Source organism: Mobula hypostoma, chromosome 5 (genome assembly GCF_963921235.1).
Source record: "Mobula hypostoma chromosome 5, sMobHyp1.1, whole genome shotgun sequence".
NCBI classification, from domain to species: Eukaryota; Metazoa; Chordata; class Chondrichthyes; order Myliobatiformes; family Myliobatidae; genus Mobula; species Mobula hypostoma.
In genome coordinates, this window is record NC_086101.1 from 190,044,550 (window position 1) to 190,072,459 (window position 27,910).

The window sequence follows — 27,910 nt, forward strand, 5'->3', positions numbered from 1 at the left end:
AGGCTCTGCTCTCAGATCTCAGATTCTCTCACCAATGGAAACATCCTTTCCCTGTCCACTCTACCCAGGCCTTTCTGTATCTGGTAGGCCTCATCCAATGAGTAAAGGCTTAGAGACATCAGAGGTTAAACTTTTCATTCTTGTGAACCTCCTCCAGACCCTCTCAAGGGCCAGCACATCTTTCTTTAGGTAGGGGCTCCTTTCATTCCCTCCTTATTTCCCCTCATTTGCACTGTCCAATTAACCTATCACCCTAACTTTGGTTTGTAGCGGGAAATCAGAGCCCCCAGGGGAAAGCTTATGGTCACAGAGAGAATGTGAAAACTCCACACAGAAAGAACCAGAGGTTGCTGGAGCTGTGGAATTGTAATCTGCAAGCCTCTGTCACCGGGACTGATTTGAGCTCGGTTAGAATTGAGGACAAATTGGTGAAATGAATAGGAAAAAGGGAGGCAGACACTGGGGAAGGAGGGTAATAATAATAGGGTAGACCAGAAGAATCTTTTCTTTTTAGGATCCCTGTTTTCCTGTAAACTGAGCGGTTTTGGGCCCCTTATCTACAAAAGGATGTGCTGGCACTGGAGAGGGTTCAGAGGAGGATCACGAGAACAATCCCAGGATATGAGGAGTATTTGATGGCCCTGGGCCTGTACTCATTGGAATTTAGAAGAAAGGTGGGGGGGGGGCAGGAAATCTCATTGAAACCTATAGAATATTGAAAGGCCTAGATAGAGTGGATGTGGGAGGACGCTTCCTATAGTGGGTAAGTCTGGGACCAGAGGGCACAGCCTCAGAATAGAGGGATATCCATTTAGAACAGAAATGAGGAGAAATTTCTTCAGCCAATGGGTGGCGAATCTGTGGAATTCATTTCCACAGACGGCTATAGAGACCAAACAGAGGTTAATAGGTTCTCAGTTAGTAAGGGCATCAAAGGTTATGGGGAGAAGGCAGGAGCATGGGGCTCAGCGGGATAATAAATCAGCTGTGATGGAATGACGAAGCAAATTCCGTGGACTGAATGGCCTAATTCTGTTCCAATGTCTAGAGGCACCAATTAATTTTCACAAGATTCTGCAGATGCTGGAAATCCAGAGCAACAGACACAACACGGAGGGATCAGAAGTGGAGAGAGTGAGCAGCTTCAAGTTCCTGGGTGTCAAGATCTCTGAGGATCTAACCTGGTCCCAACATATCGATGTAGTTATAAAGAAGGCAAGACAGCGGCTATACTTTATTAGGAGTTTGAAGAGATTCGGCATGTCAACAAATACACTCAAAAACATCTATAGTTGTACCGTAGAGAGCATTCTGGCAGGCTGCATCACTGTCTGGTGTGGAGGGCGTACTGCACAGGACCGAAAGATGCTATAGGTATATCTAGTCAGCTCCATCTTGGGTACTAGGCTACAAAGTACCCAGGACATCTTTAGGGAGTGGTGTCTCAGAAAGGCAGCGTCCATTATTAAGGACCTCCAGCACCCAGGACATGGTCTTTTCTCACTGTTACCATCAGATAGGAGCCTGAAGGCACACACTCAGTGATTCAGGAACAGCTTCTTCCCCTCTGCCATCCAATTCCTAAATGGACATTGAATCTTTGGACACTACCTCACTTTAAAAAAAATACAGTATTTTTGTTTTTGCACATTTTAAAAAATCTATTCAATATACGTAATTGCTTTACTTGCTTATTATTATTTTTATTTTATTTATTATTTTTTTTCTCTCTGCCTGATTAGGTATTATATTGAACTGCTGCTGCTAAGTTAACAAAGCTAACAAAACCTGATTCTGATTCTGATGTGCTGAGTTCCTCCAGCATTTTGCTTGTTGCACTAATTCATTTTGTCTCTGCCAGATTTGAGACACTTTGCGTAAACAAAAAGTGTTTCTTCACATTGATCTATTGACCTCACAGTTAAGCTTGGTATGTCTTTGCACCTTATTCTCTGTCTGCACTGCACTTTCTCTACAACTTTTTCACTTGCTTCTGCATTGTTATTGTTCCACCTTGTTCTAGCTCAATGCACTGTGTAATGATTTGACCTGTGTGAAACAATCTTTACACTCCGTACCTTGGTACATGTGGCAATAATATATCAATTCCATTTCCAATTCTCCTTCGATTTTCTGCTAACACTTTATGTATGTGGACCCAATTGAACTGTGTTTTAATGGGAATTACTTCATTTTCTAACCTAGCTGTGATTGTGTCCACCTTTGCCAAATCTCCTTCATCTCTTTGCTCTGAGAAGAACAACACAATTCCTCCAGTGTAACCTGCGGGTTAGTTAAAAACTAAAGCAGCAAATGAATGGATTTTTGTTAGGGAAACCTATTGAAATTTTGGGACCAACTCAGTTCAAAGAATTATGGCACATATCATACATTTCATTTCCTGGAAGTGCAGAGATCCTCCTGTTCTTTCAGTTGCTATTAAATGCTTCCCTGGTACAAGGATCCCATAATCTACCTCATTACGATCTTGCACCTTATTGTCTACCTGCTCTGCACTTCCTCTGTCATTGTTACACTTAATTCTGCCGTGTATTGTTTCCTCTTGTACAACCACAATGCACTGTGTGTTGAGTTGTACTCTATAAACAGTATGGGTGGCGGGGAGGAGATATGTCTCAACAAAGAAGACATGTCGTCATTGGAGACTTTATATTCAGGGGAGCAGAGAGGAGATTTTGTGGACGTGAGAAGGACACCCGCATGGTTTGTTGCCTCCCAGGTGCCAGGGTCCGGGATGTCTCTGACCGGGTGCACGACATCCTGGTATGAGAGGGAAAGCAACCAGAAGTCGTGATACATGTTGGGACCAACGACATAGGCAGGAAGAGGGATGAGGTCCTGAAGTGTGAGTTTTGGGAATTAGGTAGAAGGCTGAAGAACAGGACCTCAAGGGTGACGTTCTCAGGATTGCTGCCAGTGCTACGTGACAGAGATGGTAAGAATTGGAGGAGATGGCAGTTGAATGCGTGGCTGAGGAATTGGTGTAGGGAGCAGGGTTTTAGATTTTTAGATCATTGGGATCTCTTCTGGGGAAGGTGGGACCTGTACAGATTGGATGGGTTGCACCTGAACTCGAGGGGGAGCAATATCCTTGCAGGTAGGTTTGCTAGCATGGTTCGGGAGGGTTTAAACTAATTTGCGAGCGGGATGGGACCCAGAGCGATAGAGCAGTGAAAGAAGTGCATGGAGTAAAGCCAGATCTAACATACAGAGAGGCTTTGAGGAAAGAGAAGCAGAATAAACGGTGTAAAGACAGTAAGGTAGAAGGGCTGAAATGTATGTACCTCAATGCAAGAAGCATCAGGAACAAAGGTGATGAACTGAGAGCTTGGATACATACATGGAATTATGATGTAGTGGCCATTACAGAGACTTGGCTGGCACAAGGGCAGGAATGGATTCTCAATATTCCTGGATTTCAGTGCTTTAAAAGGGATAGAGAGGGAGGAAAAAGGGGAGGAGGGGTGGCATTACTGGTCAGGGATACTATTACAGCTACAGAAAAGGTGGGTAATGTAGCAGGATCCTCTTTTGAGTCAATATGGGTGGAAGTCAGGAACAGGAAGGGAGCAGTTACTCTACTGGGGGTATTTTATAGGCCCCCTGGTAGCAGCAGAGATACAGAGGAGCAGATTGGGAGGCAGATTTTGGAAAGGTGCCAAAATAACAGGGTTGTTATCATGGGTGACTTTAACTTCCCTAATATTGATTGGCACCTGATTAGTTCCAAGGGTTTAGATGGGGCAGAATTTGTTAAGTGTGTCCAGGATGGATTCCTGTCACAGTATGTGGACAGGCCGACCAGGGGGAATGCCATACTAGATCTAGTACTTGGTAATGAACCGGGTCAGGTCACAGATCTCTCAGTGGGTGAGCATCTGGGGGACAGTGACCACCGCTCCCTGGCCTTTATAATTATCATGGAAAAGGATAGAATCAAAGAGGACAGGAAAATTTTTAATTGGGGTAAGGCAAATTATGAGGCTATAAGGCTAGAACTTGCGGGTGTGAATTGGGATGATGTTTTTGCAGGGAAATGTACTATGGACATGTGGTCGATGTTTAGAGATCTCTTGCGGGATGTAAGGGATAAATTTGTCCTGGTGAGGAAGATAAAGAATGGTAGGGTGAAGGAACCGTGGGTGACAAGTGAGGTGGAAAATCTAGTCAGGAGGAAGAAGGTAGCATACATGAGGTTTAGGAAGCAAGGATCAGATGGGTCTATTGAGGAATATAGGGAAGCAAGAAAGGAGCTTAAGAAGGGGCTGAGAAGAGCAAGAAGGGGGCATGAGAAGGCCTTGGCGAGTAGGGTAAAGGAAAACCCCAAGGCATTCTTCAATTATGTGAAGAAAAAAAGGATGACAGGAGTGAAGGTAGGACCAATTAGAGATAAAGGTGGGAAGATGTGCCTGGAGGCTGTGGAAGTGAGCGAGGTCCTCAATGAATACTTCTCTTCGGTATTCACCAATGAAAGGGAACTTGATGATGGTGAGGACAATATGAGTGAGGTTGATGTTCTGGAGCATGCTGATATTAAGGGAGAGGAGGTGTTGGAGTTGTTAAAATACATTAGGACAGATAAGTCCCCGGGGCCTGACGGAATATTCCCCTGGCTGCTCCACGAGGCGAGAGAAGAGATTGCTGAGCCTCTGGCTAGGATCTTTATGTCCTCGTTGTCCACGGGAATGGTACCGGAGGATTGGAGGGAGGCGAATGTTCTTCCCTTGTTCAAAAAAGGTAGTAGGGATAGTCCGGGTAATTATAGACCAGTGAGCCTTACGTCTGTGGTGGGAAAGCTGTTGGAAAAGATTCTTAGAGATAGGATCTATAGGCATTTAGAGAATTATGGTCTGATCAGGGACAGTCAGCATGGCTTTGTGAAGGGCAGATCGTGTCTAACAAGCCTGATAGAGTTCTTTGAGGAGGTGACCAGGCATATAGATGAGGGTAGTGCAGTGGATGTGATCTATATGGATTTTAGTAAGGCATTTGACAAGGTTCCACACGGTAGGCTTATTCAGAAAGTTAGAAAGCATGGGATCCAGGGAAGTTTGGCCAGGTGGATTCAGAATTGGCTTGCCTGCAGAAGGCAGAGGGTGATGGTGGAGGGAGTATATTCAGATTGGAGGATTGTGACTAGTGGTGTCCCACAAGGATCTGTTCTGGGACCTCTACTTTTCGTGATTTTTATTAACGACCTGGATGTGGGGGTAGATGGGTGGTTTGGCAAGTTTGCAGACGACACAGCGGTTGGTGGTGTTGTAGATAGTGTAGAGGATTGTCAAAGATTGCAGAGAGACATTGATAGGATGCAGAAGTGGGCTGAGAAGTGGCAGATGGAGTTCAACCCGGAGAAGTGTGAGGTTGTACACTTTGGAAGGACAAACTCCAAGGCAGAGTACAAAGTAAATGGCAGGATACTTGGTAGTGTGGAGGAGCAGAGGGATCTCGGGGTACATGTCCACACATCCCTGAAAGTTGCCTCACAGGTGGATAGGGTAGTTAAGAAAGCTTATGGGGTGTTAGCTTTCATAAGTCGAGAGATAGAGTTTAAGAGTCGCGATGTAATGATGCAGCTCTATAAAACACTGGTTAGGCCACACTTGGAGTACTGTGTCCAGTTCTGGTCACCTCACTATAGGAAGGATGTGGAAGCATCGGAAAGGGTACAGAGGAGATTTACCAGGATGCTGCCTGGTTTAGAAAGTATGCATTATGATCAGAGATTAAGGGAGCTAGGGCTTTATTCTTTGGAGAGAAGGAGGACGAGAGGATACATGATAGAGGTGTACAAGATAATAAGAGGAATAGATAGAGTGAATAGCCAGTGCCTCTTCCCCAGGGCACGACTGCTCAATACAAGAGGACATGGCTTTAAGGTAAGGGGTGGGAAGCTCAAGGGGGATATTAGAGGAAGGTTTTTTACTCAGAGAGTGGTTGGTGCGTGGAATGCACTGCCTGAGTCAGTGGTGGAGGCAGATACACTAGTGAAGTTTAAGAGACTACTAGACAGGTATATGGAGGAATCTAAGGTGGGGGCTTATATGGGAGGCAGGGTTTGAGGGTCGGCACAACATTGTGGGCCGAAGGGCCTGTACTGTGCTGTAGTATTCTATGTTCTATGTTCTAAAGGAGGTGTAAGGTGCTCCTTCCTTCTGCTAGCCTGCAGTTCACCCTTGGGCAGGGTGGAGCACCTGCTTAGCCCCCAGTGAGGGTCACGAGAAGCCATGGGAGTAGGTGGTGGATGGTTGTATGAGCAGCTGGTGCATATCACAATTTCTAGTTATGTGACCACTGATGCCAGGCAAACAATCTCTGAAGAGTGTTGATAATGGCTGGGGTCACCCGTCTTGTAAAGACACTACCCAGAAGAAGCAGTGGCAAACTACTTCTGTAGGAAAATTTGCCAAGAACAGTCACGGTCATGGAAAGACCATGATCACCCACGTTATATGGCATGGCACATAATGAATGAATGAATGAAACAGTACACAAGACCAGCTTGTCACTGAGCATATATATGACAATAATAAACCAGTTCCAATTCCAATTCTAATTGGGTCAAATGCAGGCAAATGGGACTAGCTGAGAAAGGGCCTGTTTACATGCTGGATAACTAAATGATTGTAAAGTGACTGCACCTGCATTGTTACTGTTTTACTTTGTTCTACTTCAATGCTCTATGTAATGATTTGATCCATATGAACAATATGTAAGACAAACTTTTCACTGTACATGTGACAGTAATAAATAATAAAAAATTTAAAAATCTAATTTCAATTCTGTTCCCATAGGATTTTCCTTACATTTAATAGAAGCTATTGATAAATTGGTAAATTGGTATGATATTATTACAGGTACGGAGGTAGGGTGATCACTTGGGGCACATGGAATGGTGGCTGTAAATTCAGCTTACCTATTCCAGTAAGTCACAGTGTTCCCTCTTCATCACGGTGGTGGATGGTTGTATGAGCAGCTCGTGCATATCACAAGTTCCAGTTATGCGACCACTGGTGCCAGAAGGAAAACTCTGATCTCAAACCTGCGCGGCCTTGCGGCTATACCCACTCATGGCAACCCCTGTGATGCCGCTGGTGCCATTCCTTTGGATTCATCAGCTGTGCGGAGAGGGGGAGCCTGCTTCATGGGCCACAGGTCGCTCTGCATATCATACTGCCCTGGCTTGCGTACCATGTAGACAGCCAGGACGCAACATTCATGGTCAACCGTGACCAACGGAGGGTCCCAACAAAATAACAATGCAGAATAAAATGTAATAGCTACAGAGAATGTGCAACAATGGTGTACAGTAGCAGGGTAAAAGCTGCCCTTGAGCCTGATGGCATGTGCTTTCAGACTTCTGTATCTTCTGTCTGAATGGGAAGTGGGGTGGGAAAGAAAAGAGAACACGCAAGGTGTGTGGGGGGCGGGTGTGGGTCTTTGATTATGCTGGCTGTTTTACTGCGGCAGTGAGATGTATAGGCAGAGTCCATGGAGACGAGTCTGGCTTCCACATTGTGCTGAGCTGTGTCCATAACTCTCTGCAGCTTCTTGCAATCACATACAGAGCAATTGCCGTAGCAAACCGTGATGCATCAAGACAGTATGCTTTCTATGGTACAAAAATAAAAATTTGTAAGCATGCACAGGACAAGGTAAATTTCTTCGGTCCAGGAGCTTCCAGCCTGGGGTCTGCAGTCCCTTCAGTTAATGGTTGGGGTCCATGGCATTAAAAAGGTTGAGAACCCCTGCTTTAGCCTCATCAGGATGCAGAGGCACTGATATGCTTTTCTGGGAGCTAGTCTTCTGAAGGAGAACTCAACATTTGTGGTTTTCTGTGTTTCTTTCAGAATATTCAAGCAATTCCAAAGCAGCCAGTCCAAATGACCAAACTACAGTATATCCGAGGTAGAGTATATAACAGAGGTTGGCGTCATGTTGTCCTGTTTTTTCAATCTGAGTCATCAGGAGAGGCCAGAATTTATTGACCTTCCTGGCTTGGCCCCAGCAGAGGGTAGGACATCTCCTCAAATCGCCTCGAGGAGCAGCTAGATGTGGCATGCTAGTAGAGTGGTTATTTTAAGAAACTTGGAGCAGTGATGTGGAAATGTGAATTCCAATCTCCCCATGACTGCTGTGGAAGTCAAATTCAGATAATTAAATAACCTGGAAGTAAAAAGCTGCTGAGCTGTATAGCAAGAGATTACTGGACTTTTAAAGAGATTTCTTAAAGATTAAAAGATTAACTTTATTCACCACGTACATTGAAACATAAGAATCAGGTTGAATATCACTGGAAAATGTCATAAAATTAGTTGTCTTGTGACAGTAGTACATTGTAATATAGAATAATAAAAAACTATAAATTATAGTAAGTATATATAAAAATTAAATTATATAAGTAATGCAAAAAGAGAGCAAAAAATGGCGAGGTAGTGTACATGGGTTTAATGTCTGTTCAGAAATCTGATGGCGGAGGGGAAGGAGCTGTTCCTGAAATGTGAAGTGTGTGTCTTCAAGCTCCTATACCTCCTCCCTGATGGTAGCAGTGAGAAGAGGGCTTGTCCTGGGTGATGGGGGTCTTTAATGATGGAAATAGCACATCAAACTATCAAAATGTACAGTGAATTGTGTCATTTGAGTCAATGCCCCACACAGTCCGAGGATGTTTTGGGGGCAGCCTCCAGGTGTCGCCAATGCTTCTGCCGGCAACATAACATGCCCACGACTTACTATGGGTAGAGGTTCCAGAGAAATGCAGAGAGTGCCCAACGTCACTGAGAGGGAAATTGATGCAGTCTGTAATGAAGTATATAATAATAGAATCACTAGAAAAGAAAAATAGATTTCACTGAAGTCAGCTTGGATTTATGAAAAAGAACTAATGCTTAACTAATCTATTAGGATTTGTCTGATAGTCTAATTTTTCAGAAAGAAGAGACCTGCCTTGATAGAGGTTTACAAGATGTTAAGGTAGACTGGACAGCCAGAGACTTTCCCCCAGGTTGGAAATGGCTAATACGAGGGGGCATAATGTTCGGAGGAAAGTATGAGGAGGATGTCAGAGGTAGGATTTTAACAGAGTGGTGGGTACGTAGAATGTGCTCCCCAGGGTAGTGGTAGAGGGAGATACATTAGGGACATTTAAGAGACTCAGAAATAGGCACATGGATGAAAGAAAAATGGAAGGCTATGTGGTAGGCAAGGTTGGAGGAACAACACCTTATATTCCGTTGGTTGGAGGAACAACACCTTATATTCCATCAGCCACACTCAGGTTGGAGGAACAACACCTTATATTCCATGTGGGTAGCCTCCAACCTGATGGCATGAACATTGACTTCTCTAACTTCCACTAATGCCCCACCTCCCCCTCCTACTCCATCTGTTATTTATTTATATACACACATTCTTTCTCTCTCTCTCCTTTTTCTCCCTCTGTCCCTCTGACTATACCCCTTGCCCATCATCTGGGGTTTTCCCCCCTCCCCCTTTTCTTTCTCCCTAGGCCTCCCGTCCCATGATCCTCTCATATCCCTTTAGCCAATCAACTGTCCAGCTCTTGGCTCCATCCCTCCCCCTCCTGTCTTCTCCTATCATTTTGGATCTCCCCCTCACCCTCCCACTTTCAAATCTCTTACTAGCTCTTCCTTCAGTTAGTTCTGATGAAGGGTCTCAGCCCGAAACGTCTACTGTACCTCTTCCTAGAGATGCTGCCTGGCCTGCTGCGTTCACCAGCAACCTTGATGTGTGTTGCTTGAATTTCAGCATCTGCAGATTTCCTCGTGTGTGGTAGGCAAGGGTCAGATTGATCTTAGAGTGGGTTAACGGGTCAGCACAACATTGTGGCCAAAGGGCCTGTACGATGATGAACTGTTCTATGTCCTATTGGAATTCATGAGAGTGTGATTAGAATATCTAAGGGACAGCACGGAGTGTTATCTCCAGATCTTCAGAAGTCAATTGAAAAGTAGCTACACATGAGGTTGATCAACAAGGTTGGAGTGCACCCTGCTGGGGTGAAGTTAACAGACTGAGAACTGGATAGAAAGCAAAGAATGTGAATAAGTGACTTTTTGTCAAAGTGCCAGGCTATGAGCAGTTGTTCACAATTTACACTCAGTGGTCACTTTATTTGCTACTTTATTAGTTGCGTTCATGGTTTTCTGCTGCTGTAGCCTACCTAGGTTCGAAGTGTTATGCATTCAGAGATGCTCTTTTGCTACACCACTGTTGTAACATGAGTTACTGTCGCCTTCCTGTCTGGCCATTCTCCTCTGACCTATCTCATTAACAAGATATTTTCACCCACAGAACTGCTGCTTACTGAATGTGTTTTGATTTTCACATTGTTCTCTGCAAACTATAGAGACTGTTGTGTGTGAAAATCCCAAAAGAATTCTGTGGACAAAAAAGCTTTGTTAGCAGTTTCTGAGATACTCAAGCCACCCAGTCTGGCACCAACAATCATTCCACAGTCAAAGTCACTTGGATCACATTTCTTTCCCATTCTGATGTTTGGTCTAAACAACAACTGAACCTCTTGACCATGCCTGCATGCTTTTATGCATTGAGTTGCTGCCACATGATTGGCTGATTAGATAATTGCATTAATGAACAGGTACACTGGTGTACCTAATAAAGTGGCCACTGAGTGTACATCGGTGATTTAGGCTGTTGTGACTATATGTAATAGTTCTGACTTTGCTGATGGTACAGAGTGAATGTAGATTGAATATGTTTTATAATGAGGAGGAAGGAGGATGTAAAGGCATCCAGGGGAAACACATGAGCTAAATGAGCTAAGAGACAACATGACAGATGGAATAGTATGGGAGGTGGGGGGATGTGAGATTATCCATTTGTGTGCTAAACAGTGAAGCAGAGCATTTTTAAACAGTAAAAATGTTGAAGTTCAAAGGGACCACATATCCTTTTACACACTGAAAGCTTATGGGTAGATGCAGAAAGCAATTACGAAGACAAATAATGTGTTGGCTTATACACTCACTGTCCATTTTATTGCCCTGTTTCTTAATGCAAATATCTAATCAGCCAATCATGTGGCAGCAATTCGATGCATAAAAGCATGCTGACATGGTCAAAAGGTTCAGACCAAACAGCAGAATGGGAAGAAATGTGATCTCAGTGACTCTGACTGTTGGTGCCAGACAGGGTGGTTTGAGTATCTCACAAACTGCTGATCTCTTGGGATTCTTATGCATAGTAGCCTCTAGAGTTTACAGAGAATGGTTCGAGAAACAAAAATTATACGGCGAGCCGTAGTTCTGTGGGCAAAAACATCTTGTTAATGTGAGAAGTCAGAGGAGAATGGCCAAACAGGTTCAAGGCAACAGTAACTCAACTAACCACGCAGAAGAACATCACTGAATGCACAACGTGTTGAACCTTGAAGTGGATGGGGTGCAGCAGCGGAAGACCACGAACGTACACTCAGTGGCCACTTTGTTAGGCACAGGAGGTGCCTAATAAAGAGGCCACTGTGTGTATTATGAGAGGACTGAAATAAAGGCGTAAAGAAGTCTTATTGAAAATGATCAAGCCTTTGTGGGACCTCACCTGGAATACTGTGTACAGTTTTGATTCCCTACTTTAGAGGTGGTGCAACAGAGAATTACCAACTAATTGCTGGGATGGTGGGTTTGTATAAGGAGAGTATGAGAAGATGCAGAGAGGATGTTTCTCCTGGCTAAGGAGTGTGGAAGCAGGGGGTAGTTGTCTCAGAATAATTGAGGTTGTTTTGGACTGAATGAGGTAAAATATGAAGGGAGAGGGCTGTGGAGGCTTTGTCATTGTTTCCCCCCCGCCTCCAAGTTCAAGTACAAGTTTATTGCCATGTGCCTATAAATATCCTGTACAGCCAAATGTAGATTTCAGGATATGAAGGAAATCCAGGAATGCAGAGATATTGGAGGAGATGTGGAGATCAAAAGCAACATACACAAAGTGCTGGAGGAACTCAGCAGACCAGGCAGCATCTATGGAAAAGAGTAAACAGTCGATGATTTGGGCTGAAACCCTTCATCAGGACTCAGGATGTGGAGATGATTTGTGATTATGATGAGTGGCGGAACAGGCTCAGCCTATTCTTGCTCCCAATCCCTCTCCTCGGATGGTCATGGTCCTCCCTTGGGCTTTGCAAGTGGTGAAGAAGAAAAGAGGGAGAAGAGAGAATGCTGGGGCTGGGAGAGAGAACTGATAGAGTCTGCCAGTGTTATGTTAGACAGTAGTGCATCCTGTAACTTTCCCATCAAGCATCTGGCAGTAAAACCTTCATAAAGGCTGAAATACCAATTAATATTCTGCTTTCTGGAAACAGGTTGAAATCACTGAATTTAGTTGGATGGAAAGAAATCCAAATAGAGTTTTCCGTATATCTGAGGACAAGTTCATAATGTGATGAAGATATTTAAAGTACACCTGCTCAGACTGCAACAGTTGGAAAGACTTTCAGCCAATACCAGCAGGAGTGTGGTATCTGCTGCTTTTCCTATCCATGGGCAGCACAGTAGTGCAGTGGTTAGCATAACACTTTACAGCGCCAACAACCCAGGTTCAATTCCTACAGTTGTCTGTAAGAAGTTTTTATGTCCTCCCTGTTACTGTGTGGGTCTTCCCCAGGTGCTGTAGTTTCCTTTCACATTCCAAAGACATTTGGATTAGGGTTAGTAAGTTGTGGGTATGCTACATTGGCACTGAAAGCATGGCGACACTTGTAAGTTGCCCCCAGCTCATCCTTGGACTGTTGGTTATTGATGTTAAATGATCCATTTTGCAATGATGTATGTTTCGATGTACTTGTGACAAATAAAAATAATCTGTTTAATTTTCAAGATAATTAACTTTAAAACTCTGTAATTGATTGCAAATGAAATTTTTTAAGGGTAAACAAATCTTAGCAGTCACAGACCCTTTATTACAACTCCCTCACCTACACGGCAACCATCAGATCACACCCCTCTTGGCTGCTGTACACTACACACCCCCTGCCCACTCACAAATGTTCCTCAGTGTGTCAGCCTCTCTCCTGAGGCACAAAGTGCACCACTTGTCCACAGCCACGAAAGACAAAACATACATTAGTTCTTGAACATAAATGCAAGTGGTTCTGCAGACGCTAGAAATCTTGAGCAACACCAGCATCAGGCCTGACTTGCTGAGTTCCTCCAGTACATGCTGTGTTGCCCTTTTTCTGGCTGAGTGCGGTCCTTTCTCGGGCAGTGTGCTGCAGTTAGGGCCAAGCTGTGCATCCACAAAAAGCTCATGGAGTCTCCCAGTCATACAGCACAGAAACAGGCCCTTTGGCCCATCATGAACATGCTAACTATCAAGTACCCACCCGTTCTAATCCCGTCTAAGGGACTGAATTCCACAGATTCACCATCCTCTGGCTAAAGATATTCCTCCTTTTGCCCTTCCTAAAGTGACATCCTTCTATTCTGAGGCTGTGCTCTATGACCTTAAACTCCCCCACTTTAGGAAACATCCTCTCCACATCCACTTTATGAAGGCCTTTCAACATTTGGTAGGTTTCAATGAGATCCCCCTTCATTCTTCTAAACTCCAGCGAGTACAGACCCAGAGCTATCTGATGCTATCAAACCTACTGGTGAGTAAGTGTGCTCTTGATGACATCAATTGAAAAATGACCCTTTTCAAAGATACAGAATAGTCTGCCATGTTTGCTTGTTGTACCATGAGCGTCCTGTGATCTGTTAATCCATCGACTGTGAGGCATGAGGTGGTGGGGCATCCTGAAAACACAGAAACTATAAAGTGAATGCCAGACCGACCCTTCTGGTCAGAGAGCAGGCTGAAAGTTGTCAAGCAAGCAATGCTGAAAATGCAAAATTTAAGATTAACACACACAAAATACTGGAGCAACTCAGCTGGCCAGGCAGTAAATATGGAGGGGAATTAATGGTCGATGTTTCAGGCCGAGTCCCTTCATCAGCACTGGAAAGGAAGGTGGCAGAAGCCAGAATCAGTTTATAATATTCTGTAGAATGCAAAGGGACTAATGTGAATCCAGGGCAAAGTTTCATTTTGCCTGTGCTTTGTTTGTAGGAAGGGAGGCGGACATGATATCGATCTCACCGAGAAGCATGTTTCTTTCATCGGATGGGTGGACATTTTTAGCAGCAGGTAAGCAAAACAACAGCAGAGTGGGAGCAGATTAAAGCTGAACCAAAAATACCAAAGATGTTGTACATAAAGCTAAAAATAAAAATACATTTATTTTATGTAGCCTCAGAATAAAGGGACGTTCCTTTAGACGGAGATGAGAAAGAATTTCTTTAGTCAGAGGGTAGTGACCCCGTGGAACTCATTACCACAGAAGGTGGTGGAGGCCAAGTCATTAGGCAGAGATTGATAGATTCTTGAATGGTAAGGAAATTACATGTTACGGCGAGAGGGCAGGAGAATGGGGTTGAGAGGGAAAATAAATCAGGTGATGGGCTGAGTGGCCTAACTCTGCTCCTATGTCTTATGGTCTTGTGGTCTAAAATTCTTTTCCTGTGCTCTTTCCCCACTCCTGTGGATGTACAACTTTACGAGAACTTGAACTCAGAAATCCCTGGTGCCCCTACTCCCATTGATAACCATGTTTTTATCTTTTTGCTTTGTTTCTTTACCTTGCTGTTTCACTCCATTTATATCCTTAGATAATACATAGAAACATAGAAAACCGACAGTACAATCCAGGCCCTTCGGCCCACGATGCGGTGCTGAACATAAACTTACTTTAGAAATTACCTAAGGCTGCTCATAGCCTTCTATTTTTCTAAGCTCCAAGCACCTATCCAGGAGTTGCTTAAAAGACCCTATCAGATCTGCCTCCACCACTGTTGCCGGCAACCCATTCCATGCACTCACTACTCTCTGTGTAAAAAACTTACTCCTGACATCTCCTCTGTACCTGCTTCCAAGCATCTTAAAACTGTGCCCTCTCGTGTTAGCCATTTCAGCCCTGGGAAAAAGCCTCTGCCTATCCACACGATCAATGCTTCATCATCTTATACACCTCTATCAGGTCACCTCTTATCCTCCGCCGCTCCAAGGAGAAAAGGCCAAGTTCACTCATCATATTCTCATAAGGCATGCTCCCCAATCCAGGCCACTTCCTTGTAAATCTCCTCTGCACCATTTCTATAGTTTCCACATTCTTCCTGTAGTGAGGTGACCAGAACTGAGCGCAGCACTCAAAGTGGGGTCTGACCAAGGCCCTATAAAGCTGTAACCTTATCTCTCGGCTCTTGAACTCAATCCCATAGTTGATGAAGGCCAATGCACTGTATGCCTTCATAACCACAGAGTCAACCTGCTCAGCAACTTCGAATGTCCTATGGACTTGGACCCCAAGATCCCTCTGACCCTCCACACTGCCAAGAGTCTTACCATTACCTTACCAAAGTTGGGCCCTTGAAGACAGAAATGGGTGAATTTATTATGGGGAACAAGGAAATGACAGACGAGTTGAACAGGTACGTTGGATCTGTCTTCACTAGGGAAGACATAAACAATCTCCCAGATGTAATAGTGGTCAGAGGACCTAGGGTAACGGAGGAACTGAAGGAAATTCACATTACGCAGAAAGTGGTGTTGGGTAGACTGATGGGACTGAAGGCTGATAAATTCCCAGGGCCTGATGGTCTGCACCCCAGGGTACTTAAAGAGGTGGCTCTAGAAATCATGGATGCATTAGTAATCATTTTCCAATGTTCTATAGATTCAGGATCAGTTCCTGTGGATTGGAGGGTAGCAAATGTTATCCCACTTTTTAAGAAAGGAGGGAGAGAGAAAACAGGGAATTGTAGACCAGTTAGCCTGACATCAGTGGTGGGGAAGATGCTGGAGTCAATTATAAAAGATGAAATTGCAGCACATTTGGATAGCAGTAACAGGATCGGTCCAAATCAGCATGGATTTACGAAGGGGAAATCATCTTTCTGGAATTTTTTTAGGATGTAACTGTGAAAATGGACAAGGGAGAGCCAGTGGATGTAGTGTACCTGGACTTTCAGAAAGCCTTTGATAAGGTCCCACATAGGAAATTAGTGGGCAAAATTAGAGCACATGGTATTGGGGGTAGGGTACTGACATGGATAGAAAATTGGTTGGCAGACAGGAAACAAAGAGTAGGGACTAATGGGTCCCTTTCAGAATGGCAGGCGGTGACTAGTGGGGTACCGCAAGGCTCGGTGCTGGGACCGCAGCTATTTACAATATACATTAATGATTTAGATGAAGGGATTAAAAGTAACATTAGCAAATTTGCAGATGACACAAAGCTGGGTGGCAGTGTGAAATGTGAGGAGGATGTTGAGATAATGCAGGATGACTTGGACAGGCTGGGTGAGTGGGCGGATGCATGGCAGATGCAGTTTAATGTGGATAAATGTGAGGTTATCCACTGATGGCAAGAACAGGAAGGCAGATTACTATCTGAATGGTGTCAAGTTAGGAAAAGGGGAAGTACAACGAGATCTAGGTGTCCTTGTTCATCAGTCACTGAAAGTAAGCATGCAGGTACAGCAGGCAGTGAAGAAAGCTAATGGCATGCTGGCCTTCATAACAAGGGGAATTGAGTATAGGAGCAAAGAGGTCCTTCTGTAGTTGTACAGGGCCCTGCTGAGACCACAGCTGGAGTACTGTGTACAGTTTTGGTCTCCAAATTTGAGGAAGGACATTCTTGCTATGGAGGGAGTGCAGCGTAGGTTCACAAGGTTAATTCCCGGGATGGCGGGACTGTCATATGTCGAAAGATTGGAGTGACTAGGCTTGTATACACTGGAACTTAGAAGGCTGAGAGGGGATCTTATTGAAACATATAAGATTATTAGGGGATTGGACAAGCTAGAGGCAGGAAACATGTTCCCGATGTTGGAGAGTCCAGAACCAGAGGCCACAGTTTAAGAATAAGGGGTAGACAATTTAGAATGGAGTTAAGGAAAAACTTTTTCACACAAAGAGTTGTGGATCTGTAGTATGCTCTGTCTCAGAAGGCAGTGGAGGCCAATTCTCTGGATGCTTATAAGAAAGAGTTAGATAGAGCTCTTAATGATAGCGGAGTCAAGGGATATGGGGAGAAGGCAGGAACGGGGTACTGATTGTGGATGAGCAGCCACAATCACAATGAATGGCAGTGCTGGTTCGAAGGGCTGAATGGCCTACTCCTGCACCTATTGTCTATTAATACTATATTGTGCCATCATATTTGACCTACCAGAATGAACCACCTCACACTTATGTGGGTTGAACTCCATCTGCCACTTCTCAGCCCAGTTTTGCATCCTATCAATCTCCCATTGTAACCTGTGACAGCCTTCCACACTATCCATAACACCCCCAACCTTTGTATCATCAGCAAATTTACTAACCCATCCCTCCACTTCCTCATCCAGGTCATTTATAAAAATCACAAAGAGTAGGGGTCCCAGAACAGATCCCTGAGGCACACCACTGGTCACCAGCCTCTATGCAGAATATGACCCATCTACAATCGCTCTTTGCCTTGTGTGGGCAAGCCAGTTCTAGATCCACAAAGCAATGTCCCCTTGGATCCTATGCCTCCTTACTTTCTCAATAAGCCTTGCATGGGGTACCTTATCAAATGCCTTGCCTAAATCCATATACACTACATTTACTGCTCTACCTTCATCAATGTATTTAGTCACTTCAAAAAATTTATTTGGCTTGTAAGGCACGACCTGCCTTTGACAAAGCCGCGCTGACTATTCTTAATCATGTTATGCCTATCCAAATATTCATAAGTCCTGCCTGTCAGGATCTCTTCCATCAACTTACCAACCACTGAAGTAAGACTCATTGGTCTATAATTTCTTGGGCTATCTCTACTCCCTTTCTTGAATAAGGGAACAACATCTGCAACTCTCCAATCCGCTGGAACCTTCCCCCATCCCCATTGATGATGCAAAGATCATTGCCAGAGGCTCAGCAATCTCCTCCCTTGCCTCCCAAGTAGTCTGGGGTACATCTCATCCGGTCCTGGAGACTTATCCAACTTGATACTTTCCAAAAGCTCCAGCACATCTCTTTCTTAATGTCTATATGCTCAAGCTTTTCAATCTGCTGCAAGTCATCCCTACAGTCGCGAAGGTCCTTTTCCGTAGTGAATACTGAAGCAAAGTATTCATTAAATATCTCTGCTAATTCTTCCGGTTCCATACACACTTTTCCAATGTTATACTTACTTGATTGGTCCTATTCTCTCATGTCTTATCCTCTTGCTCTTCACATACTTGTAGAATGCCTTGGGGTTTTCCTTAATCCTACTCATGGCCCCTTCTGGCTCTCCTAATTTCATTCTTAAGCTTCTTCCTGCTAGCCTTATAATCTTCTAGATCTCTATCATTGCCTAGTTATTTGAACCTTTTGTAAGCTTTTCTTTTCTTCTTGACTAGATCTTCAACAGCCTTTGCACACCAGGGTTCCTGCACCCTACCATCCTTTCCCTGTCTCATTGGAACGTACCTATGCAGAACCCCTTGCAAATTTCCCCTGAACATTTGCCACATTTCTGCCATACATTTCCCTGAGAACATCTGTTCCCAATTTATGCTTCCAAGTTCCTGCCTGATAGCTTCATATTTCCCCTTACTCCAATTAAATGTTTTCGTAACTTGTCTGTTCCCATCCCTCACCAATTCTATGGTAAAGGAGATAAAATTGTGATCACTATCTCCAAAATGCTCTCCCACTGAGAGACCTGACACCTGACCAGGTTCACTTCGGAATACCAGATCAAGTACAGCCTCTCCTCTTGTAGGCTTATCTACATATTGTATCAGGAAACCATCCTGAACGCGCCTAACAAACTCCAGCCCATCTAAACCCCTCGATCTAGGGAGATGCCAATCAATATTTGGGAAATTAAAATCTCTCACCACGACAACCCTGTTATTATTACACTTTTCTAGAATCTGTCTCCCTATCTGCTCCTCGATGTCCCTGTTACTATTGGGTGGTCTATTAAAAAAACACCCAGTAGCGTTATTGACCCCTTCCTGTTTCTAACTTCCACCCAGAGAGACCCAGTAGACAATCCCTCCACGACTTCCTCCTTTTCTGCAGCCATGACACTATCTCTGATCAACAGTGCCACACCTCTACCTCTTTTACCTCCCTCCCTGTCCTTTCTGAAACATTTAAAGCCTGACACTCTAAGTAACCATTCCTGCCCCTGAGCCATCCAAGTCTCTGTAATGGCCACAGCATCATAGCTCCAAGTACTGATCCATGTTCTAAGCTGATCTGCTTTGTTCATGATGCTTCTTGCATTAAAATAGACACATCTCAAACCATCGGTCTGAGCACATCCCTTCTGTATCACCTGTGTATCCTCCCTCTCACACTGTCTCCAAGCTTTCTCTATTTGTGAGCCAACAGCCCCTTCCTCCTTCTCTTCAGTTTGGTTCCCACCCCTCTACAATTCTAGTTTAAACTCTCCCCAGTAGCCTTAGTAAACCTCCCTGCCAGGATATTGGTCCCCCTCAGCTTCAAGTGCAACCCATCCTTTTTGTACAGGTCACGCCTGCCCTCAGCCACGCATTTATCCTCCACCCCACTCTATTCACTGTCACGTGGCACAGGCGGTAATCGTGAGATTGCTACCTTCGTGGTCCTGCTTCTCAACTTCCTTCCTAACTCCCTGTAGTTTGTTTTCAGGACTTCCTCCCTTTTCCTACCTATGTCGTAGGTACCAATATGTACCACGACTTCTGGCTGCTTACCTTCCCACTTCAGGATATTGTGAACCCTGGCACCTGGGAGGGAAACTACCATCTGTGTTTCTTTCCTGTGTCCACAAAATCGCCTGTCTGACCCCCTAATTATAGAGTCCCCTATTACTGCTGCCTTTTTCCTTTCCCTACCCTTCTGAGCCACAGGGCCAGACTCTGTTCCAGAGATACGGCCACTGTTGCTTCCCCCAGGTAGGCCGTCTCCCCCAACAGTACTCAAACAGGAGTACTTATTGTTAAGGGGGACAACCACAAGGGTACTCTCTAGTATCTGACCCTTGCCCTTCCCTCTCCAGACTTTTACCCACTTACCTAACTCCCGAGGCCCCGGTGTGACTACCTGCCTATAACTCCTTGCTATTACCTCATCACTTTCCCTGACCAGATGAAGGTCATCGAGCTGAAGCTCCAGTTCCTTAACCTGGTCCCTAAGAAGCTGCAGCTCGAGATACCTGGCCCTGGCGCAGATGTGGCCTTCTGGGAAGTTGGGAGTCTCCCAGACTTCCTACATCTGACACCCAGTACAGAACATCGGCCTCACAGACATACTTCCTGTTTCTATTCTTCACAGGTAACCTACTTCGCCTCAACCCGTTATCGCTGAAGCCCCGTTGAGCCAAAGCCTTCCTACTCTGTCTACCTCTACTCGGATGCCCGCTCTATAAAGCTGTCTTCTTTTTAAACTCTTCCCACCGGTCTAACTCACTGACGTCCACGCGCCTGCGCAGTCGTTCCTCGATCAAACTGCCAAAGAAAAAATAATCTCCTTTTATACTCTTCCAGCCAGTGTAATTTGCTGACATCCACGTGCCTGTGCAGTTGTTCCTCGATCTTACCTTCACACATACCTCTATATCATGATGATCTGTTCAGAACATGAGAGACTAGAGCAGGTCTAGGGCACTGGGTCGCTTGGAACTTGATCTACCATTTCTCAGAATCACATACAAAATGCTGGAGGAACTCAGCAGATGATGCAGTATCTATGGAAAAGAATAAACAGTCGACATCTCGGGCCAAAACCCAATCTCGGCCCAAAATATCGACTGTTTATTCATTTCCATATGTGCTGCCTGACCTGCTGAGTTCCTCCAGCATCTTGTGTGTGTTACTCTGGATTTCCAGCATCTGCGGAATATCTTGCATTTATCATAGAATCACAGCCAATTTTATACTTTCTCAATTTGAGCACTTTCTCAACTCTCCGCACACATTTTAAAAATTGTTTTACTTTCCTTTGACACTTCAGAATCGGAATCAGGTTTATTATCACCGACATATGTCGTGAAAATTATTGTTCTGCAGTATTTTCCAAAGTGAAAGGCATTTCTTAAATGTAAGTCACTGGTGCTGGTGCTTGTCACAGGGACAATGTACAAATCCCTACTGCTAATGCTGTATGGTATTTAATTTCTAGCTTTCTTTAAGAGCAGTGTGGCCTACTGGTAGAATGTTTTGGTTTTGGCTAAAGATAAGGGACTATGATGTTCAATTTAGGAATGTTGTGACAGCCATTCAGAGTGGTGGAATTGGGAGAAGGCTCCAGAGAGAGCTAGGCAAAGAGAGATTTGTGTTCAACACTGGTGGGGTTCGTGGTCTTTTTGGCGGGAGGTGGAGAGAAGAGCAGATCAGGAGAGACGGCTCTAGGATTTGATCCGACAGAAAGACGTGATGGCAAGGAGTGCTTCGCGAGACGAAGGAGTCCAAGATGGGAAGCTGTTCCAGTGATTTTGATGTGAATTCAGCACTGTGGCTAACGGTCATACCCAACTTTTGAACAATATGAGCTCCAATGCCATGTGCACATTTAAACTGGTTTAATGTAATGGGCTCTTTCATTTTTCCTTTTCCTTATTTTTTTCTCTTATTAACTGTTTGATAAAGCTGAAATTAGTAAATACACTTTCTTTATAATTGTTTGCGGTGTGCAATCTGTTATTTCTTGCCAACTGATAATTGTGTATGGGTAGTATTTACAGAGCATTTGCAGAAATCGGGGCTCTGTTGGTCAGAACATCCCAACTTTCCTGTTTGGTTGAACCCCAAATCATACCGAGGTATATTATCTATGAATGGTGGCCTCCTCAATGCCGAGTCATGTAGCTGTTAGCAAAGCCGGCTAACAAGCCCAGTCAGGGACTACACTTCTTACAGACAAAGGCAGGAATCGAACTCCGAACAGTAAAGCAATTGCTTTAACCTCTACACTACCGTGCTGTCCATGTATGCACAGGTGTAACGAGAAACTTACTTGCAACAATCAAAAGCACATAGCATTAGGTAAACAGCATTCACAAGAAAATTATAAATTAAACATAAATTATACACTTTTTTTACTAGAAAGAACACAGAACAAAAAAAACCTAACTTTAGTGCAAAGTTGTTGAACAGTGGATTAGGGTTTTGCTGGTTAGTTCGGGAATTGAATGGTTGAAGGGAAACTATTCCTGAATCTAGTGGTGAGTGACTTCAGGCTTCTGTTCCTCCAGGAGAAGATGGGATGGCCAGATGGTGAGGATCTTTGATGATGGATGTTGCCTACCAGTGATGGGAAGGGATGTGCCCGTGATTTATTAGGCTAAGTCCACTACTCTCTGTATCTTCCTATTTTTCTGTACATTTGAATTTCTATGCCAGGCTGTGATGTAACCAGGATACTTTCACCAGTAGAAGTCTGTTAGAGTGTTTGTTTACAAGATGAACCTCCATAATCTTCTAAGAATGTAAAAATGCTGGTGTGCTTTCTTTATGAGGGAAAGAAGGAGATATTTGTGTGGAAAAGATCCCAGTGTAGATGCATTTTGGTCTTAGCACTTTTAACGCCTCTTGAAAACCACTGTAAAACCCACTGTGTATCTTTAGTCTAATCATTGACTCTCTATTCCCCTCCATAGAATCTGCCTGACCTGCTGAGTTCCTCCAGCATTTTGTGTGTGGTGCTCAAGATTTCTGGCATCTGCAGAATCTCTTGTGTTTACATATATTTAGTTAATCTGGATTGGTGCGCAGACAAATTCAGAACATGGACAAGAAAGGTTTGGAGGCATATGAGCCAAATGCGTGCAGATGGGAATAGCTCAGTAAGGCAATTTGGTCAGCATGAATGCATTGTGCTGAAGGGCCTATTTCCATGCTGTATAACTATCCCTCTAATGTTATTAGAGTTAAAATATTACGTTATAACTTCGATAGAGGTTTGTGTTAATTTGTGTTGTGCTGGTAATATCAGTTTAAGGGTCAGATTAAGAGTGATTCCTTTTTTTAACTGATGACATGGGGCCTTTGGGCTGAAAGCTGATCACCGCACATTGTGGAAACCAAGATAACACTGAAGGTCAGGCAGTATCTGCAGAAAGAGTTCCAGGTCAGTGACCTCTCATCAGACCCTCAGAATCAACGTAGGATGCTATGTGGAGCCTTGATTTCAGAATCAGAGTCAGCTTTATTATTTGTTTATTTATTTAGACTAACAGGTCCTCACGGCCCAATGACCCCACGCTACCCGATTACACCCATGGGACCAATTAACCTACTAACCCTTATGTCTTTGGCATGTGGGAGGAAACCAGAGCACCTAGAGGAAATACACGCAGGCATGAGGAGAACGTACAAACTCCTTACAAACAGCTATAATAGGTGTGTCTCTCTGTCTGTCTCTCTCTTCTCTGGCCCCCCTCCTCTCTCTCTCCTCTGTCCCCCTTCTCTCTCTCTCTCCTCTCTGCCCCCTCCTCTCTCTCTCTCTCTCCCCCCTCTATCACTGCCCCCCTCCTCTCTCTCTCTCCCCCCTCTGCCCCCTTCTCTCCTTCTCCTCTCTGCCCCCTCCTCTCTCTCTCTTTTTCCTCTGCACCCCTCCCTCTCCTCTCTGCCCCTCCTCTCTCTCTCTTTTTCCTCTGCCCCCCTCCCTCTCCTCTCTGCCCCTCCTCTCTCTCTTTTTCCTCTGCCCCCTCCCTCTCCTCTCTGCCCCCCCCTCTCTCTCTCTCCCCTCTGCCCCCCCTCCTCTCTGCCCCCTCCTCTCTCTCTCTCCCTCTCCTCTCTGCCCCCTCCTCTCTCTCTCTCTCTCTCCCCCCTCTCTATCTCTGCCCCCCTCCTCTCTTTCTCTCTCTATCTATCTATCTATCTCTCCACTCTGTACTGGAACATCCGCCTGGTTTAACATGTCTCTCGATATGTCTTCTTGCTGCCACTTTAGTAAACACTGACGTGAAGCTGCAGTTTGGTAGCAGCAGCAGTAAATAGTTGTGGGTAGTACTGACGGAAGTGTTCCATGAGGGACAGTATATTGACACCATAAATTACAGGAGACACTGTGGCTAAGGAAGATAAGGTACTGAAAGACTGCAGTTGCTTCTGGATTCTGCGCTGCTCGCCACTTACAAACCCAGCCACAGGAACCTGGCACGCAGCCGGAGGCTGAGGCTTGTAACCCAGTGGAGAACTTCAAGCTTCCGGAGCTGCTGACTGCGGTTTACACTTCGACCGCAGTTGGTTTGCAGTGAATGACCCCACACTGCTGACTCCTTTAGTGGGACTCCTACACCCCATTTCACAACGATGGGGCCAGATGGTATCACTAAGTGACTGCAAGCCTTGTTTCAAAAATGAGGTGCTAGTACAGAAAATGAGGAACAAAACGAATTAAATAATTTAACAACGCAAACACAAGGAAATCTGCAGATGCTGGAATTTCAAGCAACACACATCGAAGTTGCTGGTGAACGCAGCAGGCCAGGCAGCATCTCTAGGAAGAGGTACGGTCGATGTTTCGGGCTGAGACCCTTCGACAGGACTAACTGAAAGAAGAGCTAGTAAGAGATTTGAAAGTGGGAGGGGGAGGGGGAGATCCAAAATGATAGGAGAAGACAGGAGGGGGAGGGATAGAGCCAAGAGCTGGACAGGTGATTGGCAAAAGGGATATGAGAGGATCATGGGACGGGAGGCCCAGGGAGAAAGAAAAGGGGGAAGGGGGAAAAGCCCAGAGGATGGGCAAGGGGTATAGTGAGAGGGACAGAGGGAGAAAAGGGAAAGAGAGAGAGAGAGAGAAAAGGAATATAAATAAATAAATAAATAATGGATGGCGTATCAGGGGGAGGTGGGGCATTAGCGGAAGTTTGATAAGTCAATGTTCATGCCATCAGGTTGGAGGCTACCCAGACGGAAAATAAGGTGTTGTTCCTCCAACCTGAGTGTGGCTTCATCTTTACAGTAGAGGAGGCCGTGGATAGACATATCAGAATGGGAATGGGATGTGGAATTAAAATGTGTGGCCACTGGGAGATCCCAGCGTAATAACTTTGAATAATTTAACAGTGAATAATTTAACATTTGGCCATACTTGTAACTTGTCACGGAGATATGTACATATTGGTACATTGCACAGAAAGAGGCCCTTTGGTCCACGATGCTGTACCAAACTAATTAAACAAGTAATTGTATGCCTAACTAAACTAATCCCTTCACAATGTCCATTGTTTAGGCATGAGAGTGGAAAGGGGGCAGGGAGAGAGGAATCATGATTGGGAAAGGGGAAGGGAGAGGGGAGGGAACAGGAAGCACCAGAGAGACAGTCTGTAATGATCAATACACCAATTGTTTGGAATCAATGACCTTGCCTGGTGCCTCAGGGCTGGGTGTGTCTGCACCTGTGCTAACCTGCCCCCCCCCCCCCACACCTGGCACTCCTTCTCTGGCACCTGTCCCACACTCCTCCTTTGCCATTCCCAACATCCTTTGCTCCTGCCAGATTTACAAACTTGCTCTCTGCTCCACATTGACAAATACAGTACTGTGCAAAAGTCTTAGGCACCCTAACTATATGTATGTGCATAATGCTTTTGCTCAGTACTGTATGTCTAGATGTTTCTGCTAGTCATACCCTGCTTTTCTCAAGTTGCATCTTTGAGCTCTTTGCCAATAGTGTTTCACTGGGCATTCAACTCTCACCTGTGGCTCCATGCCTCATATCCTAGTGAGACAGGGACAAAGGTGGATGAGAACAAGAGTGAGATCCAATGGCCAATAAGACATGGGCTGGATGAGCTGAAGGGTTCCATGCTGTACTTCTGTATGACTCTAAGGCAATTCTTCAATGCTTCCTGGAGAGTGAAGGGCATGAGAAGTTCATGGTCATCCATTGCAACTAAGGAAGTCCACAGGATGTGATGACTATTCGTACCACTGGACCCAGACTAACACGGTCAAGAGAGTACAGTGCATCCGCTATTCCACCTTAAAACCTTTCCCAAATCAGTTCCTTCACTGTCATTATCAGATACGACAGATAATCTATCAATCAATCATCATAGAGTCATTTGATGTGAGGTGATTTTCAACATTTTGAAGAAGAATGGAGGGCTATGTAGGAGGGAAGGACTAGATTGATCTTGTAGTAGGTTAAAAGGTTGGCTCAACATGATGGGCTAAAGGGCCTTTTCCTGTGTTGTACTTTTCTATGTTCTATGTTGTATTTTCACAGTTGGTGCATTGCATTGGTTCAATAAAACAGCTAATCTGCTGTAACCTGTTTCCACAAGGCTGTGATAATATGTCAACTGACATTTTTCTATCTCACTGACTGGTGCATTTTCCTGATCAATGTTTTGCCTTGCATCTTATTCTTCTGTTAGTGAAATATTTTCTGATCACTTATCCTTATCCTTATCCAGATAATTTGGAAAGATCTCAGCTACTGTCTCCATTCCCTGCTCTGACCTCCTGTGGATCAAGATCACCTGGGCCAAGGTGTTTCTTCCACTAACTATTGCTGATCTTATCATGTACAGCATTCCTGTTTATTCAGAAAGCATAGATCCAACAGTGTGGTGGTTTGCATAATGTCATTACAGTTTCAGTTCCTCGGCGTGCTCTAGTTTCCCTCACGTTCTAAAGGCATATTGGTTAGTAGGTTAATTGGTCACATGGGTGTAATTGGGTGGTACGGACTTCGGCACTATGAGGAGACCATCATCTTACCTACTGAATGTTGAAAGGATGTGGAGAGGATGTTTCCTACGGTGGGGGTATCCAGAACTAGAGCGCACTGCCTCAAAATTGAGGGGCAACCTTTTAGAACAGATTTAAGGAGAATTTTTTCAGCTGGAGAGTATTGAATCTGTGGAGTGCTTTGCCACAGACTGCGGTGGAGGCCGAGTCCATGGCTATATATAAGTGAAAGTTGATCATTTCCTGATCCATCAGGGCATCAAAGGATATGGTGAGAAGGCAGATGTATGGGGCTGAGTGGGATCCAGGTTCAGCCATGATGGAATGGTGGAGCAGACTTGAATGGCTGAATGGTCTAAATTTGCTCCTATGATCTTCCTTACAAAATCCTATTTGACCATGAACTGAACTTCATATCAGGAACCTTTGCTTCCTGATAAATCTACGTACTGACAATGCAGTAATGCATTGAAACTGCAAGCATGCATTACCACTGCAAAATAGTGACAGTGCAGTAGAATTCTGCACTGTACTTTTGCGGCCTGTATCAAGGACATTGTCAGGGATTAAAGTAGAAAGGAGGACATGAATCCATTAAAAATAAATTCAAAGTTCTAGGTCGAGTCATCAACCAAATGCAAGTCTACGGCCCTACGGCACGAACACAACATAATCAAAGACCCCACCCACCCTGACATTCTCTCTTCTCCCCTCTCCCACTGGCAGAAGATACGGAAGTCTGAAAGCACATACCACTAGGCTCAAGGGCATCTTCTACTCCATTGTGATACACTTTTGAATGGGGCCTATTGCATGATAAAATCAACTCTTGGCCTCACAATCTACCTGGTTATGATCTTTCACTTTATCGTTTACCTTCACTGTACTTTGTCTGTAACTTTTGAACTTTATTCTGCATTGTTACTGTATTGTTTTACCTTTTTTTTGGAGATAGAGTGCAGAACAGGCCCTTCCGGCCCAATAAGCCATGCTGCCCAGCTACCCACCTATTTAACACTAGCCTAATCACAGGGCCATGTAAAACCAACAATTAATCTAATAACAGTACATCTTTGGACTGTGGGAGGAACCAGGAGCACCTGGAGGAAATCCACGTGTTTAGGGAAAGGGCATACAAACTCCTTACAGCTGGTGTCAGAATTGAA

The 27,910-nt window shown here is 44.6% G+C and overlaps 1 protein-coding gene across 1 annotated transcript in view; it reads left to right on the plus strand.

Annotated features, from left to right (window-relative positions):
* poln (polymerase (DNA directed) nu) overlaps positions 1 to 27,910 on the plus strand; it is a 265,214-nt gene that overhangs the window by 107,511 nt on the left and 129,793 nt on the right. Inside the window, exons 13-14 of the mRNA XM_063049749.1 lie at positions 7,872 to 7,929; positions 14,110 to 14,187. Of these exons, the coding sequence (XP_062905819.1) occupies positions 7,872 to 7,929; positions 14,110 to 14,187 (136 nt within the window). The remainder of the gene's footprint in view (positions 1 to 7,871; positions 7,930 to 14,109; positions 14,188 to 27,910) is intronic.